We start from the raw sequence: 22,147 nt of genomic DNA, 5'->3' as shown, positions 1-22,147 counted from the left end.
CATTACTAGTCTTGCCTGAAATACTAAGCTTGGTAGCAAAAACAGTGATTTCTTCGAAACTGTAGTTGGCATTTTCAAAATTGATGGAATAGAGCAAGCCATCATTGGAAACAAGGAGGATGAGCCTTCCATGGCTTTGACACACACCGGGATCTTCCGATTGATTTTGAAGGTAGCCGGGAGAATATGCTGACAATGATATCTTGTGGAAACACCTCCATGTATGCTGGTGATTTGAACTTTTTTTGAATGATAAAAATCAGAGGCTATATATTCAAAGAAGATTAATTAAAGCATTAAATGAATTGAAGCAAATATTAATTCCCGGTGTTGGTAAAATACTAAGTACGAGCTGAATATTATGACTGAAACCTTTTACATTCCAACCTTGTGCAGCCTTCACGGCTTCACCTTTTGTATTCCAAGATTCTCCAACTGCAAGTGAAGACTATATTTTGTTCACGTCACTTGGCGTGTTATTAAACATTCTAAACATGCAGGTCAAACTCTGAATTACTCTAAAAAGATATATAAAAACTAAGAATGAGAAGAAGTATGTAAGGTTTTTTAGGTGGTCAAAAAATTGATTAAGAGTGGCTTATATAATTTTTTTTATTTTTTTATTTTTTTATGGGTAATGTAAAATTAAATATTTATGACTTAAAATCATTGTGAGACTAGAATTTGCATGTCATGTGTCCTCCCTTTATGATTAATAACACACAAAAATAACATAAAATAGTAAGAAATAGTAGTTTAGTACAGTAAGAGTAGTAGTTTATGAGACATAAATAAATTAATGAAATAAAATAAGGCCTTTGTTGCAACTTGCAAGGAATATAAAGCAAAACAACAATCCTAATTCAAACCCAGCAAGCAAAATAGCAATCACTTGAGAGATTAACCAGCAAGCAAAATGGTCATAGCAAAACAAATATAGATCATTAGAATAACACCGCAACAAAATGAAAAATCAGCCAAAGGAAAACCTAACAGCTCATTCTGTCTATTCAAGCAGATAATTCACACTTAAAAGTATAAGAAATACAACATACAAGAAAACAAAATCATACAAAACATGATCAAAATATGATTGTCAAAGTAGCAATAAAAAGTAACTGGATAAAGTGTACCTTTAAAGGCATCAGGACATTTAACAAAAATCTACTACGTAATATAATTACCCTCAGAACTGCGTAAGGTTGACATCAGTTTTTCTTCCTGGACATGTAGCCTGCCCAACGGTGATGAGATCCAGCCTCAGCTTGCTTCAAAGTCGGAGCTGCCCAAGCAGGACAATTCTGCATGTATGATCTTGCCATATCCACAAAGGATCCCTTCTCACTTCTAAGATCTGGTTTAATGACAATATATGATAGCATGCTACCCGTGAATGGCATATACATAACCGGTATAACAATTCATTATAACAAGCCTTGAAACAAGTTGGTGTGTGCTCTTATAGATAGCCGATATAGTAACACACATTATATAAGACAACATAACATGTTATAAAGCAATTTTATAACAGAATGGGCAATTAAGCACACCTATAAAAAGCATGGGCAATTAAGCTCAAACAAACATAAGGATATAGACAAAATCAAAACGCGCTCGCACACACAAGGTGTCAATTTACAAACCTAATAAAAACATGGCCAATAAAACTTAAACCCCCATACAGATACATATAAAAAATCAAAGACGTAGCTTAATCTAAATAAAGGCTATGACTGCACAACCATCCATCATAGTTTACAAAAATAAAAAACTTCAGATCAAAATCACACTACTTAGCAGTTAGCACTAGCTAATGCAGAGAATAAGAAAGTAGCCCCCATAATGATAGCTGCATCAATATGAAGACTAAGAGATCCAGGCATGCTTGGCGAGTAAAATAAAGACTCCAAATTTTCAGAACTGGAAGCCATAATCATTCAGAAGAATCAAAATGTAAAAAATATTAACTTGTGGAAGCATCAGAAGAAAAAAAAAACACACACACACACACACACAAATTAATCAATGCCTCTTTGATAATAAATGCACTTTGTTTGCACCAATTTAACAATATACAAGAAATTTTATAGGTTTGTTATTGTCAAGTGCAGAATAAAGGATACATTCAAGCATTGTTTGACAAATGAATTTGCCAATTTGGCCAACTGTAATGTTTATTTCTGGGAATTATATTAGTGACATAATCATTCACTAATAAAAATAGACAGATAGTTAAATAAAACTTGAATACTCACTAGAATAGCCTTGTTGTCGGGTTTACGAACAACGTATTGCTTTCCTCGTCACAAACAAAAACTAAACCATCACAAGAGGAGAGATTATTTACAACCAAAACGGTGATCACCAAAACAGAGCTTGGTAGCTGGTAATTTCGTCGAACAGGTGGTGGGCATCATTCAACTGAGTGGTAATTGAATTCCTCTGAAACAAGGATTAGTGATTGTTGCTGGTTAGGAAGATGTTTGGTTCGATAAAGGTGGGTTTTGATGAAGTGGGGTTGGATTAGAACTTACAAGAGATTTCCATGGCCAATGGATTTTGCAGGTAGTCGTGAAAGTATGTCAATTGTCAAATATGAATAAACTTGGGGGTTTTACCAGTAGTTTAAATTGGGTGAGCTTCCAAGATTTTATAGTCAGAATTTCATATATAATTGTATGTATTAACGTGTGAGAGCAGACCCTTAACTAGTTCATACAAATTTTCCCAATTCACATCACTGTTCGACAAAATAACAACATTTGCCACCCAGCTCAGGTTATTTGCTTTAACTTCCGTTGCTCCATCGGTCCATCCTATTGGGTTTTTTTTTTTTTTTTTTTTTTTAAAAAAAATAATAAATATAAAATAAAATAATAATCCTATTAACCATCTCTAAAATAAAACATTATTGGCATTATCAATTCTGTAACTATACTACGTGTCATTCTCACATTAAATTTTTTTTCCCTCCAATTCTATGTATGATGTCATTAATTATTATTGATATTTAAATTATATTTTTAATCTACACATTTGACTTCAATGCATAAGTATATCTATATAAAGGGAGAGTCTACTGTACATGACATACATTGCTATGTACTATTAACGATATTACTGCTGTACGGGATAATATTGACAACCTAGCTATTTGGCCGATAAATGACTTAATGTTACTAATTAGCCAGCAATTAGCAAACCAGCTTAGCATCCACAATGGCCGGTTTCTCGGCCACGTGGAGAGCAGCTTAAAACCACGCAAGCACCTGCCACCTATAAAGTCGGTGCGCCACCTATAAGGACTGGTGGCACCTGCTTGGTTATTCCCCTATATATACCCAGCCACATTTTCATAATTAAGGTACAATCTCTCTCTCTCTCTACACTTTTTCTCTCTCTTCATACTTTCCTCCTCAGATTACTAACTTTAGCATCGGAGCGGTTATTCCCGGATAACCCCCGGCTAGATTATCTGTACTGACTGTGCAGACATTAAATTGGACGGTAAACCTTTACCAACCCCAAGACATCTCGGTATCGGAGCTCACCCGGAACAACTGCTATGTACTACTAAATTATATATACTAGAGTGTACCCGTGTAAAATGCACGGGATATATACACATAGTAAGATATTAAAATAAATACAATGTAGGAAGTTTTTTTTTTTTAAAGGAAAATTGTGGAACTTATGCTAGTGTGTTTTCTATGCGCTGCAACACCGTAGGGTTATTGGTATTATATTGAAAGGGTAAAGCCTTATTATATTGTTTGAGTAACCCTGAAATAACAAAGTAACCCCTAAAACACTGACAACATAACCCTTATATTATTAACTATAACTCCTATATTATCTATTAAGTAAGCTCTATATCCGTAACGGGTTAACCATTATAACACTAACCGAGTAATTTCATAAAGTGGCCAGCTAAAAGTTAGTGAACTCATTGGAGGCTATATTATTTTCAGAAATAAATAAAAATACCTATAATTTTAAGATTGAAGTTTCCAAGAGTTGGAATGATACAAAATTAAAATCAAACAAATTTTTAAAATTTTGCAAAATCAAATTCGTTAGATCTTATGGACAACGACGAAATACCAGAATCACAACCTTAGACGCTCACTGAAGGCTTGTCGAATCGTACGGAATCGGTACGTCACAATAATTTTTTTTAAAAAATTTGAAACCCGAAAAACGCCTAGAATTTTCGAATACCCTAGGCTGAAACGCCTAGTTTTTTTGAAACATCCTAGGCTATTCGAAACATCCTAAAAAAACGCCTAAGTCGTGCGAACAAACGCCTAGATTTTTCATACAACCACACGGTTGTTCGCACGAACTAGGCGTTTGTGCCTAGGACGTGCAAAAAATCTAGGCGTTTGCTGCGAATTCAGAAAATAAAAAAAACAAACATTTTCTCCGTTGGCGACCGACTTCCCTTTGTCCTTACTCGTCATTATCGTGGCTGTGTAGATCGTGAAACCGAAGGTAAGAAGTTGGTGGTTAAAAGAAGAGGATGAGGTGGTGGTGGTGGTATTGGTGGGTAGTATGAAGAGTGGGGTAAATTGAGGGGTAATTTTTTTTATAAAACAGGGTAAATTTGTAATTTTAGTTTATTTTACGGGCGTTAGTTAGATTTTCAAGGGCGACGTTTAGCTTTTCACTAATTTTTTGCCTTTAACTAAAAGGAAAATTAAGCATTAAATTTACACTTGAAAATCGTAAAAAGTTAAGAAATCATCAAAATATAAACAATAATTACATTGATCTACGAGTGTTTTTGTCATGAATTCCTAATTTTATATAATTTCCAAGAATGTATTTGATGCTTATATATAACCCTTAGGGCTACATATATCATTACCCTAAATAAAAAAGTTAAAATAATTTACAGTAATTTATTTATTTTACACAATTTAAAGTAAATTGCTCAAAACCAAATTTTCCTATATTTTTGTGCCATTTTTTTTTCTATTTTTACCATAAGACCCCCCCAAATATCTGATATTTATAACTTAATATGTGACCATTATCATTATTATTATTAATATTTTATTTATTTATTTATTTTTTGAAACATGACCATTATTATCTAATTTATGACAATTAAAAATTTTATTTTTTTCTGTTTGTATGACCGGACCACAATACTTTACCTTCTTGTTGAATTAAAATTTTGGCTTATTAATTTAGATGTTCCAACATTTGAATGTGTCTAAACCATTAACAAATCAGGTACTAAATTCATTAATAATAAACTAAATTCATTTATAAAATGCTAAAACCGTGAATGAACTAATAAAATAGTGCAGTCAGAATGATATGTTTGTAATTATCAACAACTCTGAGCCCATATTTACTAAAAGTTGTTGATTTACTTGTAACTAACTTTGCCACTTGAAAAACGAAATATTTATTTATTTAGATCATAAGCTTGTATTTTCTCAAATTTAATTAGTTCGAAGTTTAATGAATATATCTAAAAAAACTCATGTTTCACATCTACATGTTCTTTTTCACTGAATGTAATGTTCTTTGTTCCAAAGCAATATGTTCTTTCTGAGTGTTTTTTTTTAAAAAAAACAAAATTTGTTTGTTGCCTACGTTTTATTTTTTAGGTAGCGTCGTTATTTGCCCGGGTATACAGATCAATGATCGTATGTGATTAGTGTATTGTATAATATAACTAGTGCTCGCGCGGCCCGGGCATTGCTCCGGGTGTCCGTGTTACTTTGAGGATTTTTATCACTATTATTATTAAAGAGCTTGATAGAGTTTTTTTATTGTCGAAAATTATAAGATTACAATAACAATAATAAATAGTTTTGAATAATTTTTCCTTTTATTTCTAATATGTATTTATATATTGATGTGCATAGATATAACAACATTAGCTTATAGCTTGGATGGTAATAAGTTGGTCTTCTTTCAATGTGGTCTTAATTGTATGCATTTTTGGTTAACCATGACATGAAACAAAAATATGCTAGAAGTACACATGTTATATTGAATGATGATGTGGCATTATGCTGGTGTAAGAATGAGATACACGTGACATATTGACATCTACATGTTCTTTTTCAACTGAATGTTCTTTGTTCCAAAGCAATATGTTCTTTCTGCGTTTTTTTTTAAAAGAAATTTAATTTGTTTGTTGCCTACGTTTTATTTTTTAGGCAGCGTCGTTATTTGCCCGGGTGTACAGATCAATGATTGTATGTGATTAGTGTATTGTATAATATAATTTAATTGCCGTATTGATTGATTGTGTTATTGTGCTAGGGTTTTTAATGTTGTTGATCTATAGGGAGTATTGTTATATTAAGGTTTTAGGATTATTAATGCTGAGTATTATTTTGGGTTGTGAGTTAATTATATTTGGGTATAAGAATTATTGCCCTATAAGAGTTGAGGTATTTTTGTGAACTGAATTATTATGTTATTTGGGAATCATTTGCCATTGTTGAGATATTATTTATTAATCAATGAATTTATTTGATCGATGTATGAGATAAAAAAGTTCAGAATTATAATATTATTTTTGGTTTGAGGCTCGACGTTATAGACCTTAGTTCTTGGCATGTTAATTAAGAATGAGGTACAATCTTTATATTTATTTTTCTATGGTTCCCTGTAGTGGGATTTGACCCATATAAGTCATGGTTAGAGGTGTTTTTTTTGTTATTGAGAGTAGGATTTTTTGTGAAAAACTACCTTTTATATACAACTTTTGTGAAAAAAACGACCTTTTAAAAAATTTGTTGTAAATGACTACCTCTTTAAAACCAAATGTTGTAAAATACTACCTATTGTCGGAATCTCGCTGTTGACTTTTTTTCTCCTGCGTTGACTAAGTCACGAGTAATGTAGTTTTGAACTACATTTTTTTAATTAAATGAGCTAGTAATGTTAATTATTCTATTATTATCTGTATTCTGATATGTGACGATTACCCAGCTGACGTGTGTGTTTTTTTTGTTGTGTTATTTGTGTTTGCGATCATGTCTTTTTCTTATAGTGACCTTGTGATGATCTATTTTGGAATTTATCTTTAATGGTGACCTGTCAAGATTGTCTAGCAGGTTAATCAAGTGATCGTAGCTAAAGAAGCTCAAGTGTTTCGATTAGTGTTTTTAATAAGTTTGTAAAGTTGTGTAATAAGTAGTAGCTCACTTAGATTTATTGAGTTGTACAGTTGGGATTTTATAAGCCTTAACACTTAACAGGTGGTCGAGTGTGGCGGTAATACCTCCAATTTAGGTGTATGCTTTCGCACTTTTATTTAAAGATTGTTAATTTTTCTTTAATTTTGGTTTTTTATTAGTTAGTAAATCGGGGTGTTACGTTTGCTTTTTTTTTTTTTTTTTTTAATATTTTTTATATTATTGCAACATTTAGGGAAGCGCAAGTCACGTACTTTAACATGCTCTCACGTGATCCATTGCTGCTATATTGAAATAACTATAAATAATATATGGCTTGCCAAGAGAAGAAGAGCCATACCTACTTCGGCTACTTGCTAAGTTCAAAACAAAGATTATTTAACAAACTTGTTGCTTTAAAATTACAATTTGTTATTGACAACTTCACAAGTCTCTTGAAAATAGAGTTGTTGAACCTTAAACCAAGATTATTTAGTAGAACCTTGCCATGAAATGCGGATATCATGTTGGAGTCACTAACACCATTCCCACTCATTTTTCATTTGGTGGTCAGTGGTAGCTCACTAGCTCCGCCACATTCATCAATATCAATAGCAATTACAACTTGCTTGTCAGTACCTTTACTGTTTGATTCAATAATTAAGATGCCAATAATATGAACCAATTGTCGTGCGGATCATTATTATAATACAATTACTTAGATGGTCTTTGACTCTTTGGTCATCAACCCCATTTCCACCCTTACTCTTACCATCATTATTCTTCTCCTTTTTCTCACTAAAAATTCAGCAAATTAAAAATGGACATTGGAACAATCATGTCTGTTGCTCAAACTTTGTTTGCAGCGTTGGATTGTGACCAGCTCAAAGAGATCTGCTCCATCGCTGGCTGCAAATCCAAACTTGATGAACTCTGTCGCACTGTCGTACGAATCAAGGCTGTGCTCAAGGATGCTGAATCCAAGCAAGAGTTGTCCGAGCAAGATCAACTCTATATTGAACAGCTCAAGGATGCAGTTTACGAAGCGGATGATCTCTTTGACGAGTTTGTCACTCTTGCTGAGCGCAATAAGCTCTCTAAGGGTATCAAGGTTCGTGTGCTTTCTCTTTTTACCAAGTTTGGTACTGCTTACAATATGGCTCAAGGGGTTAAGAAGATCAAGAATAAGTTGGATGCTATTGCTTATGATAGTCAGTTCAGCTTAAATATTGATCCTAAGCCTATCAAGGATCGAAGGCTCGAGACCTGTTCTTATGTGTACGAAGATGATATCATTGGAAGAGAGCTTGACTTAGAGAAGATTGTTGGTGTGTTGCTCGATTCTAATGTTCAACAAAATGTTTCCTTCCTTTCTATTGTGGGGATTGGTGGGTTGGGGAAGACTGCTCTTGCCCAACTTGTGTATAACGATACCAGAGTCACAACTGCATTTTCTTTGAGGTTGTGGACTTGTGTTGCTGATGAAAATCAAGAGTCCTTGGACGTAAAAGGGCTTCTTAGTAAGATTCTAGCTTCAGCTACGGGGCATAGGTTGAATGAGGGTTATACCATGGATGGGCTGCAAATCCAACTTCGAGAAAAACTTGCTGGAAAAAAATTCTTGCTTGTTTTAGATGATGTGTGGACTGAAAATCATGACTGTTGGCATAAGTTGACACAATTTTTAATGGGAGGCCGAAAGGGAAGTTGGATTGTGGTAACTACACGTTCTCGGGAGACAGCGCATATCATTGGAGGTGGTTCAGTGCACGATCTGCAAGGCTTGTCGAAGGAAAATTCATGGTGTTTATTTAGAAAAGTAGCATTTGGATAACATTTCTCAGACCTTCCTGAAGACTTGGTCAAAATTGGTGAAGATATTTTACAAGAATGTGCTAACGTCCCTCTTGCAATTAGAGTGGTGGGAAGTCTTCTTTATGGCCAAGATAAACAAAAGTGGCTCTCAATTCAGAAGTTGGGATTAGCTAAATATAAAGAAAGCCAAAATAGTATCATGTCTATATTGAAGCTAAGTTATCATAAGCTTGAATTTCCATTAAAAAGTTGCTTTAACTACTGTGCAATTTTCCCCAAAGATTATGTGATGAAGAAGAATACATTGATAAGGCTTTGGATGGCACATGGCTACATCCCATTGAACGATCATCAGAGTCCGGAAGATCTTGGTGAGGAATATTTCTCGATCTTGTTGCGGAGATGTTTCTTACAAGACGTGAAGAAAGACGAAGATGGCAACATTAGATCATGTAAGATACATGATTTAATGCATGATCTTGCTCAACAAGTTGTGGGAAAAGAGATTTGCAGTGCACAAACCTTGAATGGGAATCTAGACAAAGATGTTCGACACCTCTCTTATACTACCTCTTTGCAACAATATAATTATAATATCAATGCCAGAGATGTTGAACTTCTTTTGCAAAGAATAAGAAATTGTTTCTTTGCTAGCCAGATACGTTCATGTGTTCGTCTTGATGACCGTATAGGAGTATTCATATTGAATGAGTTTTGTGTGGATGCATTAATAGGTAATTGGAAGTATCTAAGGGCATTGGACTTGAGTAATTTACGTATGAAGAGTTTGCCAAGTTCAATAGGTGATCTGATACACTTGAGGTATTTAGACCTCTCAAATAATGATAGTCTAATATTTCTCCCCATATCTATCATAAAATTATATAATCTCCAGATTTTAAAGATAAGTCGTAGTAGAATGTTGAAAGAATTGCCAAAAGATTTGAGCAAGTTGGTTAAGTTGAGGGTCTTGAAATTAGATGGTTGTGATGGGCTGAGTTATATGCCAAGGGGCATGTGTAAGCTGAGTTGCCTTCACACTCTTAATATGTTTGTGTTGGGGGACATGAGTTTAAGTAAGAACAACAAATCTGATGGGTTGGAAGATCTAAAAGCTCTAAGTAACAACCTGAAAGGTTCTCTTGAAATCAGGATTCGATTTATGAAGACAGGTGCAACTGGTTATAAAATTAATGGTGGAAAGGAAGGTGGGTGCCTAGGGAACAAGGGGCATTTGAAACACGTATATTTTAATTTCTTCAAGAATGGAAGAAAGGAGTATGATGAAGCAGTGTTAGATGAGTTGCAGCCTCATTCTAATCTCAGAATATTTCGTTTGAGTGGATATCAAGGTGTGAGAATGCCAAGTTGGGGAAGGGAAGATAATCTCACAACCTTTCTTCCTAATCTTGTTACTATAGTTTTTTTCCGTTGTGAATTGCAGTATTTGGGACAATTACATTTTCCACAATTGAAATTATTAAAGTTGTGTTTTTGTCCAAATCTAACAGCTATATTGGAGTGTCCTGTATTGACACACCTACAGCTAGCTGGTTTTAATGAAAGATTGAAAATATCAGGGGAAGGGGCCTCATCTTATGAAGTTGGTCCCAAATTAAGGGCGGTTAAAACAGACAACGTAGCATGGCTTAAGTCGCTGCCCATGAACTCTTTTCATGATTGTGCGGAACTTGTCATAGCTCGGGATGACAAATTGAAGAGTGTAGTAGGTGGAGGTTTAGAACATCTCTCTGCCTTGGAGGAGTTAGTAATTTGTGAATGCAATAATTTGAGTGAATCAGAAGAAGTAGAGAGAGTATCCTTTTGTCAATCCCTTCGCACATTGAAATTGCATCATCTTGCAGAGATGGTAGAAGTGCCGAATTGGATACAGTACTTGTCTGCCCTCCAAACCCTTCATATTATCAGTTGCGAAAAAGTGGAATCAATGCCGAATTGGATGTCCAAACTCACCTCTATTAGAGAGCTTGAAATCCGTTATTGTTCAGCAAGGCTGCAAGAAAGATGCCAAGAACCAAATGGAGAGGACTGGCCCCACATTCAACACATTCCTTCCATTGTATTCGAGTACTGTCGTGCTTAGCTCCTCTGGTTCCAGGTGAACTATTCAACTTTTTCATCTCTTCTGTTGTGAAATTAGTGTAAGTACTTAATCGAATAATAACCGTATTTCTATACTTAAGGATTGCATTGCTTTCAAGTATTTCAATGAAGAAGAATCACTAATTCAGCTATTACAGAACGTTGGCACACCACCTATTTGATGAAATGACTTCTTTTGCTACTAATTCATGTTTCCTGTGGTTTTCTTACTCTTACGAATCTTTGATGAAATGGGTTCTTGTGATAGCCTTGAGAACTAACTTACCTAACAACAACATTGTTACCATTCTAAGTAATGCTCTTATGTTATTATTATTATTATTATTATTATTATTATTATTATTATGGTACTTGTGAGTGACTTGAGAATCTTCCTTTTCATGTATTGATGCTCTGGTTTCTCTCAGGAAGGAAATGGTGCCCAAGAATCTTGTACTTATATCTCAATCAACGACCCTGACTCACTATCTTGAAGAGGAGTGGCCTCACATTCAACACATATCTAACATTATATTCGAGTACTGTTGTCATTAACTCCTTTGGTTTGATTATGATCAGGTGAACTGTTCAATTCCTTCCATTATATTCCTTCCATTCTTCTCTTTTGTGAAATTAGTGTAACCAATATAATAATTACTGTAGTTCTTGACTTAAAGATTGCATTGCTTTGTTAGTTTGTCAATGAAGAAGAATTACTTATTCCTGTTTTCTGTGATTTTCCCAATCCTTTTTGCACACCACCTATTTGATGAAATGACTTCTTTTACTACAAATCTCAGCTATTATACTAATAATTTTTCTTACTCTTACAAATCTATGATGAAATGTGTTTTTGTGGTGGGTTTATTATACCCTTGTGTCCTGAATGAGCTACTACTAATTAACCTAACAACAACATTGTCACCATTCTAATTGATAGATGTTCTTATTATAGTACTTGGGAAGTTGGGAGTGAGTTGAGAATCTTCGTTTTTAATTTTTATGTATTTTTCTCACGAAGGAAATGATGTCCAAGAATCTTGTACTTACATCTGATGTTTAGCAATTTACAATAATTCATGTTGTAACAATCAAAGAGATATAAAAGCGTTAGATAAAACTACATAAACACGCACTACAACAAAGCATCAACAAACGCTGTCAGTCTGTCACCAGCCTTCAGGTCTCATTGCAATAGCAACTACCCCTCTGTATAGCTGAGTTTGTAAGCCCACCCTAAGAGACTTAGATAGCACGAGTGCATTACAATGATATACATGAATTCATTAATAAGCAGAGTGAAAAGCAAATTCATCAGCATTTTGCAACTATCACATTCACAATAATAAGACAATAAAAGTGTACGAGAAAAACTTAGTTAACATAAAAGGCTGCCGAATATGGACAGCCACTTAACATAAGAACCTTTTGTCAATGAGAAGCACCAGAGAGAAAGCATCCCTTTTGTCACTCCCTCCGCTCATTGGAATTACGTCATCAGATGTTGGACTGCCCAATTGGATACGACGTCATCAGAGAGTTGCAAATTTCCATTTACTCATGTTTTGTTCTTTTCGGTCACAAATTTAGTGTTCAGGAAATTTTGAGCTTATATCTCAATCAAGGCAGATTTATGTCGATAACTACACGGAATCAAATTTGGTCATCAACCCCATTTCCACCCTTACTCTTACCATCATTATTCTTCTCCTTTTTCTCACTAAAAATTCAGCAAATCAAAAATGGATGTTGGAACATCACGTCTGTTTCTCAAACTTTGTTTGCAGCGTTGGATTGTGATCAGCTCAAAGAGATCTGCTCCGTCTATGGCTACAAATCCCAACTTGACGGACTCCGTAAAACCGTCGTAAGGATTAAGGCTGTGCTTAAGGATGCTGAGTCCAAGCAAGAGTTGTCTGAGCAAGATCAGCTCTATATTGAACAACTCAAGGATGCTGTTTATGAAGTCGATGATCTCTTTGATGAGTTTGTCACTCTTGCTGAGCGCAATAAGCTCTCTAAGGGTATCAAGGTTCGTGTGCTTTCTCTTTTTACCAAGTTTGGTACTGCTTACAATATGGCTCAAGGGGTTAAGAAGATCAAGAATAAGTTGGATGCTATTGCTTATAATAGTCAATTCAACTTAAATATTGATCCTAAGCCTATTCAGAATCGAAGGCCTGAGACCTGTTCCTATGTGTATGAAGCTGATATCATTGGAAGAGATCTTGATTTAAAGAAGATTGTTGGTGTGTTGCTCGATTCTGATGTTCAACAAAATGTTTCCTTCCTTTCTATTGTGGGGATTGGTGGGTTGGGGAAGACTGCTCTTGCCCAACTTGTGTATAACGATGTGAGAGTCACATCTGCATTTCCATTACAGTTGTGGACTTGTGTTGCTGATGAGAATCAGAAGCCGCTGGATGTGCGAGGGGTTCTTGATAAGATTCTAGCTTCGGCCAAAGGTGAAAAGAAGATGAATGAGGATTTTACCATGGATGTGTTGCAAAAACAACTTCGAGAACAGCTTGCTGGGAAAAAATTCTTGCTTGTTTTGGATGACGTATGGACTGAAAATTATGAGCAATGGCAAAATTTGAAGCAATACTTGATGGGAGGTCAAAAAGGAAGTTGGATTGTGGTTACAACACGCTCACATCGAACTGCGGACATCATAGGAGACGGTCTAAAGCATGAATTAGAAGGCTTGTCAAAGGAAGATTCATTGTGTTTGCTTAAAAAAGTAGCATTTGGATCACAACACTCAAACCCTCCCGAAGACTTGGTCAAAATTGGTGAAGATATTGTACAGGATTGTGCTTTTGTCCCTCTTGCAATTAGAGTGGTGGGAAGTCTTCTCTATGGCCAAGATATATAAACAAAAGTTGCTTTCAATTCAGAAGATGGGATTACCACAAGTTAAAGAAAGCCAAAATAGCATCATGTCTATATTGAAGCTGAGTTACTATAACCTTGAATCTCATATTTTTATTTTTAAAATTTCTATTTTGATGAGAAGCACATTGCACATATAGTTTACTCATACTATTGGCAGTGAGAGGTAAGCAACATTCCCTCCAAGTCTTAGAGATTTGGACTCTTATGAGGTTTCTTGTGTAAATAGTGTATTTGTATTCTTAATTGTGTTGCTCTGCTAGTTTGTGATGGCAAAGAATCACTTGATCTTTGATTTCTATGATTCTCACTTATTTGACTAATATATGAAATCTTTTGCTACTAACCAACCAACCTCACTTATCATTCAAGACGTTTTATTAATCCCATGATGAAACGACTTCTTATGATGGGCTAATTTTATTGTCTGGTGACTTAAATAAGCTGCTGCTAATAAACCCACAAGAAGTGATCTTCTATTGTTTTATATCTATATGTTTATAAATTATAATGGCACTTTGAAGAGAGTTGCAAATTACCGATTCATGTACTCATTTCCCATTCTTTTCGGTTACAAATTACATTTCCAGGAACTTTTGGGCTTATATCTCAATCAAAGGACCCTGCCTCAGCAATTTTGACCTACTCGTACATGTTTCTTCAAGGCGCAGTTGCTGCTTTTCTCCCACCAAAAACTTATACTATTGTTTTATGACACTATTCAAAGTTCATTGCATTTCTTTTTTGATTAAATAATTGAAATTATAGAACTATGTTAGCTAAGTTTCTCTCATGTAATTTTATGTCATTGACAGGCTAAAGTCGTATCACCTAATCAAAAATAATTTCCTAAGTCCACTAGCTTATGCAGGTAGGGAAGTAGGGTCGAATCCACAGGGTAACAAGTCTTTCTACTCCTAATTAATTAATATAGTCCAAATTATTAGAGTAACCAATATTTGTTGTGATATTAAATTATACTACGAAGATTATGAGTAAAGAGAATAACTAGGGAAGAAATCAAATATTAAAAGGCCTAGGGCATAGGTTCACTAATAAACAATATTCCAGGGCAAACACAATAATCAATCATCAATGCATTAATTAATCAGATCATAAAGGGCTCACTCTACGTATTACAATCACAGAATTAATTTACCGGTATTAAATCTCATCTCTCGAATCTCGACCTAACCATTTATAAATTAATCTGCCTATTGAAACTAAGCCTAAACATCAATTCTCATCTCTCGAATCTCGAATCAATATTGCTAAACTCATACAAATAAACCTGGCCAAATCTAATTGCATAGCATTTAAACAATCAATAGGAAATCAATTAAGCATTAATAATCAACAATCATAAAATTACCCCTTCATATTATTTATTAGATCCCCATAAACCCTAGAAGGAAAACTACTCAGACATAATTAAAACTAAGCAAAACATAATAATTAAACAAGACATGAAGGAAATAGAATGAATAAAATACTGAGATTAATTAAGAGAGAAATTGTACCAAGACGGCAGAATTACAATAAAGTTGAGGAACAAGAAAGAATAAAAGTCTAGAGAGAGAAAGTTAAGTAGAGAGAAGGAAGAATAAAGACTAGAGTAGAGAGAATAATGAAGAAGATGTCTAATCTTCCTAATAAAATTACCTTAATACTAAACAAGAATTATTCGCTAAAAAAAAATTAATCGGAGCTAAAACTCCCTAAAACCTACACGCGCCCGATCGGGCAAGGGGCCGCCCGACCGAGCCCGCCTTTTCTTTGCTTGAAAGCTTCTCGCGCCCGTCCGGGCGCGTCTCCGGGCGCTCTATTGTTTCACCCCGCCCGGCCGGGCGCGCCTTCGGGCGGGGCTCCTGGTCCGGGCAACTTCTCTTGGGCCACAAAACGAACCTCGATTGGGCCTCTTATCCTTGGCCCAATCCGAGTTCCCTCCTTGGATCTTCAATACCGAGCCCTTAATCACCGATTGGTAACTCCGACCGGTCTTGGGCTATCGAACGTGGTCGCGGTCTTCCAACACTTGTAGATGCTCCTCGAAAAACCCGGGAAAATGCTCCAAGTACGCAAATTCCTACAAAACTCAAGCAAAACTACCAAAGCATTGGAAAACACAAATTAGTAATAAAAGTGGCTCGTAGGAGCCAAAAACACTACTAATTACGACCAAGGGACGGGGATAAATATATATATGAAATGAACACATCAAACTCCCCCAAGCCAAACCTTTGCTTGTCCCTAAGCAAAGAGCTCCTCAATGAACAATAAAACATGCCTCACCCCAATATAAAAATCAAGCACAAACGATTCAAGGAAAATCAAGTGAACATGCTTCAAGATCAACCAATCTTATCCATCTAATCACCCTTCCTCCCCAACAATTGTCAAGTAGAGCAAACCACAAGAGCATATAGAATTCAAGACTAGTGCTCACACACTCAACTCTCATTTATGTGGCGAGTAAAAGATGTACTCGATCGCTCTCCATCCCAACCCCTTTAATGTGAACAATGCCCTCCCAAACTCACAACACTCGTGTGTTTAAAAAGACATACACTCAACCTAATAGTCGACTCGGAATATGTCAAGTCATAACTTGCATTGATAAACAACACTTTCACATTTACACAACTCTATGCACAAGGTCAAAAGGTCTTTTAAAGCTTGTAATGTAAAGCTAGGGTGAAAGGGTAGGATAAATTTGGGGAAATGTGAGAGAAAAGCTATGCATTAAGGGAGCCAAATCCTAATAAACCCATGATCAAAGATAAACAATGATCAAACATCTCCAACAACATAACTAACTCCAACAAAAACCACCAAATACAACTCCAATCATAATAATCAATCCCAATACTTACAAAATTCACTCCCAAAAATATGATAATAAAGAACTAGAGTGAATAAACAAACTTTGAACTCAAACTCAAATATTTACATTAAAACTCAATTTTTTTCTTTCTTTTTTTTTGATTAACCTTCACTTAGATAATTTGAACATCAAACACTTTTTTTCTTTTTGCTCTTTTTTTCTCTTTTTTTTTTCTTAGAAGTTCACTTTTTTTTTTTTTCAATTTCTCACACTTTTTTTTTTTGAACTTCTTCTTTTTTTCTTTTTCATCACACTTTTATTTTTTTTCTCAAATATATACAACATTCAAACTCATCAAAACAAAAATATGATCAAGAACAAATTACTTCTCAAACCCACCCAAATTGTGCAAATAATGTGCACACTACAAACTCCCTCACCTCACTCACTAATAGCTCCCCCAAGCCAAGCTTGGGACTAGTAACCAATGGGGCAAACATGGCTTGTAATGCGGCTAATAAACAACAAAAAGTCAAGGCAACAACATGGGTAGCAAGAAGGGAACAAATGTATCTAAATAAATCTGAAGGCCACCTAAAGAACAAATGCCTTCGTCCTCCACATGTGCATAATATTGAGTCATGAAACACTACTCATAGTTGCAAATCAATACTCAAATTCATTGACATACCAGGAACTAATCACACATTCCTAACCAAATCAACTAGTCAAGCACTATATTCACATGTAGTTGGGCAAAATTGACGCATGTTTAGGAATCCAAGTAACTAAATAACTTCAAATCATGATCAACAAATCCACAATGCTCAAAATCAAATACCAAGAATCAAAATAATTTTCTCAAGTATGGGGCATAGGGAAGCATGATTTACAGTTCATTGGTTCGTATTTTTTTATTTTTTTGATTTTTTGATTTTTTTTGTATTTTTCATATAAGGAAAGCAATAAACTAATCTAAAAAAAAGCAATAAATCTAAACTAACAAAACACCCCAAAAATAAACAAAAATAAAGAAAAAGGAAGAAGAAAATATATACCAAATCCAAAAGTCTCCCCCAAGCCAAGATCGGACAATATCCTCATTGGCTCGAATGTAGCCCAGCTGGCTAGTCATCTTCATCCTGGTCCATCCGTGATGACCCACCTGCTCCACCACTGGAACCTGCACCATCTGCACCAAAGGAGCTACCACCAAAATAGTTAGCATGAAAAGTGTAGACACCCATTTGTCTCTCCCCAAAACCAAACCCAGTGATGAATGCCTTGCACGTTGTGTTATTATCGAATTAGGTGAAAGTGATTTGAAAGCCAAGTGTTGCGGTTTAGTTTTAATTAAATTCTTTTCTCTCTGTTTTTAAAAATGACTTTATTTATTTGAAAATAGCCGAACCGGTTTAGTTTGGTCCATAATTAAGGCCCAATAATAGTATATATGGATAGGGCTCGAAGAGACCTTTCCAACGATATATTATAAGCCCACTTTCGATGAATATTGAGGAAGTTATGGCCAAAATACTAAACTGGGCCCGGTTAATTATTTTAATACGACCCAATGATCTAGAGGAGGGCCCAATATTAATCATTATTCCTAAAATTATTAGGATTAATTATAGTTTTCTAGAAATTTCTAGAAAGTTCCTTTTAATTCTAATATTGTTAGATTTAATAATTAATTATTTTTAAAAAGATTTTTATTTGGAATAAAATATTGTTTTGTTATCTTAAAAATATATATTTTATCTTCTGTACGGATTCCGTAGATCAAGTTGATTAAAGAACGGATTCCGCGTGAAGAAAAACGCGCTAATACAGGCTGTCGCCAAACGACAAGTCTGTCGCCACGCGACAGATCCTGTCGCCACATTGTCGCGTCGCGACAGAGTTGATTCCTGGCGACAGCGTGGAGTTTTATTCCTTATCAAATTCTATGATTTTCCGGACTATTTTCATTATAAATAGCGTCCGAATTCCTGTTTTCAGAATCATCAATCATCAATCAACTATCAATTCTCATCCTTAATTCTCTCTTTTCTCTCTTGAGCAATATTTATTTTCTTTCTCCCTCTTTTTCTAAACCAACACTACAAGAAAACAGCAAAATAACGACGGAAAAATTCCGTCGGAATCAAATCAAATTCCGTCGGAAAACATGTTTCCGACGGAATTCCGTCGGAACTCGTCGTCGCAAAACCCTTCGTCGCAAATTAGAGAATTTCCGACGAACTTTCCGTCGGAAACATGTTTTCCGACGGAATTTTCGACGGAAAAAAGTCTGTCGGTTAGAAAATTGGAGGGAAGGCATGGTTCCGTCGCAATTTTTCGACGGAACAGTATCCGTCGTTGTTGGACATTTGCGACGGAATTTTCTGTCGCAAGTGTGATATGGCGACGGAAAAATTCCGTCGGAAACATATTAGTTCCGACGGAATTTCCCGTCGGAAAACTTTTTGCGACGGATTTTTCTGTCGCTAATATTCCGACGGCATGTATTTCCGTCGCTATTTTACGACGAAAAATCCGTCGCAAATGTGTGGTTTTTCCGACAGATGTATTCCGTCGCAAATTTTGCGACCACTAGTTCCGTCGCAAATAACTATTCCAGATTTTAATAAATTTATTTATTTATTTATTTTTTTTTAATAAAAAAAATATTTGATAAACCTGAACAGCCTACACCTGTTTTCTGCTACAAAAAATATTAATAAATCACCCAAAAAATTTAAAATTTTCATATTTACATTAATATATATATGATTAATGTCCTACAACAATAGATAATCCAAAGCAATATAATATCCAACTAAAACTACACAAAAGCTATGGTAGAGTAGAGTGAATCTAAGCTAAACAATCGCCGGGGTACCCTGGCCTGCTCCGCCACTACCTGGGTCATCCCTAGGGTCTCGAGGCTGAGGAGGAATGGTCGAACATGTGCTGTTGTTGGTGAAATGACTCATCATCTCATCCATACTCTCCTTGTATCTCCTCTCCATTTCAGCCATTTTGGCTTCAATTTGGCTTTGCATCTCATCTTCCATTTGAGTTTGGAGAGCTTGCACCCTATGTTCCATCTGATCTTGCATCTGAGAAATGATGGATGGAGTGTATTGTTGTGAAGAACTGGAAACTCGACCCATTCGGTTGCCATAGTACAGCTCTGCACTTTGGCCAAGTCCCTTCACACGACCCTTCTTATTGCGCCCCCCCACCGTCTCCCAATACAACTCATTAGGACTCTTTTGAATCCCTTGACTCCTAGCTTCTTCGAGCTTCTTCTGGTAGGTCTCCTACAAAATATACATGATAAAAAAATTGTTCTAGTTAACATACAAGCAAATGTAGCCAAAAAAGTTTTAGAACACGAGCAATTAACATTCAAGCAAATGTAGCCACATACGGTAACGGTTGTTAATCTTTCTTTCTTTGCCAAATTCAACCAATTTTGGCCTATGTGGCTTCTACTTTTGCCCATTTTCTACCATTTTAATGAAATGACTTCGTTATTTCTTCTAACATGTCAATAATACATAGTTTTAGGTGCCTATGGCTTGAAATCAAATGAAACTAGCACTTAACACAATTTAGGAACCCTACTCATCCAAATTCAACCAATTTTGACCTATGTGGCTTATACTTTGCCCATTTTCTACCATTTTAATGAAATGACTTCGTTCTTTCTTCTAACATGCCAAAAATACATAGTATTACGTGACTATGGCTTGAATTCAAATGAAACTAGCACATAACACAATTTAGGAACCCTATTCATCCAAATTTAACCAATTTTGGCATATGTGGCTTCTACTTTGCCCATTTTCTACCATTTTAATGAAATGACTTCGTTCTTTCTTATAACATGCCAATAATACATAGTTTTAGGTGACTATGGCTAGAAATCAAATGAAACTAGCACTTAACACAATTTAGGAACCCTATTCATCCAAATTCAACCAATTTTGGCCTATGTGGCTTCTACTTTGCCCATTTTCTACCATTTTAATGAAATGACTTCGTTCTTTCTTCTAACATGCCAATAATACATAGTATAAGGTGACTATGGCTTGAATTCAAATGAAACTAGCACATAACACAATTTAGGAACCCTATTCATCCAAATTCAACCAATTTTGGCATATGTGGCTTCTACTTTGCCCATTTTCTACCATTTTAATGAAATGACTTCGTTCTTTCTTCTAACATGCCAATAATACATAGTATTAGGTGACTATGGTTTGAATTCAAATGAAACTAGCACATAACACATTTTAGGAACCTTATTCATCCAAATTCAACCAATTTTGGCCTATGTGGCTTCTACTTTGCCCATTTTCTACCATTTTAATAAAATGACTTCGTTCTTTCTTCTAACATGCCAATAATGCATAGTATTAGGTGACTATGGTTTGAATTCAAATGAAACTAGCACATAACACATTTTAGGAACCTTATTCATCCAAATTCAACCAATTTTGGCCTATGTGGCTTCTACTTTGCCCATTTTCTACCATTTTAATGAAATGACTTCGTTCTTTCTTCTAACATGCCAATAATACATAGTATTAGGTGACTATGGTTTGAATTTAAATGAAACTAGCACATAACACATTTTAGGAACCTTATTCATCCAAATTCAACCAATTTTGGCCTATGTGGCTTCTACTTTGCCCATTTTCTACCATTTTAATGAAATGACTTCGTTCTTTCTTCTAACATGCCAATAATACATAGTATTACGTGAATATGGCTTGAATTCAAATGAAACTAGCACATAACACAATTTAGGAACCCTATTCATCCAAATTCAACCAATTTTGGCATATGTGGCTTCTACTTTGCCCATTTTCTATTATTTTAATGAAATGACTTCGTTCTTTCTTCTAACATGCCAATAATACATAGTTTTAGGTGACTATGGCTAAAAATCAAATGAAACTAGCACTTAACACAATTTAGGAACCCTATTCATCCAAATTCAACCAATTTTGGCATATGTGGCTTCTACTTTGCCCATTTTCTACCATTTTAATGAAATGACTTCGTTCTTTCTTCTAACATGCCAATAATACATAGTATTAGGTGACTATGGTTTGAATTCAAATGAAACTAGCACATAACACATTTTAGGAACCCTATTCATTCAAATTCAACAAACTTGGGTATAAGAGTAATGAAAGATATAATGAAGTTTTTACCGCAATCCTCTTGGCCTTGGTGTTGGCAGCCACTTGCCCTTGCCCGGGAACATCCTTGAAGTGTGTCTTCTTGAAAAGGTCAGGGGCATTTGGAATCTGGCCTTGATTTTTTTCCGCCTTTATAATTACATGGAAAAAAAAATTGTGGC

At 35.1% G+C, this 22,147-nt stretch overlaps 2 protein-coding genes across 2 annotated transcripts; both read left to right on the top strand.

The window, feature by feature from the left end:
- Window positions 1-7,968: 7,968 nt before the first annotated feature.
- On the top strand, window positions 7,969-11,067 carry LOC145594017 (disease resistance protein RGA2-like). Its single transcript, XM_081650365.1, has 2 exons — window positions 7,969-8,905; window positions 8,993-11,067. Exons 1-2 carry the CDS (start codon window positions 7,969-7,971, stop codon window positions 11,065-11,067), a joined length of 3,012 nt encoding a protein of 1,003 aa, XP_081506491.1.
- Window positions 11,068-12,699: 1,632 nt separating this feature from the next.
- Window positions 12,700-13,944, top strand: LOC145594016 (putative disease resistance protein RGA3). Its single transcript, XM_081650363.1, has one exon. The coding sequence runs from the start codon at window positions 12,700-12,702 to the stop codon at window positions 13,942-13,944; it is 1,245 nt and encodes a 414-aa protein (XP_081506489.1).
- The last annotated feature ends 8,203 nt before the right edge of the window (window positions 13,945-22,147 follow it).

Source organism: Chenopodium album, chromosome 19, assembly GCF_948465745.1.
Source record: "Chenopodium album chromosome 19, dcCheAlbu1.1, whole genome shotgun sequence".
NCBI lineage: Eukaryota > Viridiplantae > Streptophyta > Magnoliopsida > Caryophyllales > Amaranthaceae > Chenopodium > Chenopodium album.
Note: the sequence above shows the minus strand (reverse complement) of the source record. Positions and strands in the feature narration are given on the sequence as shown.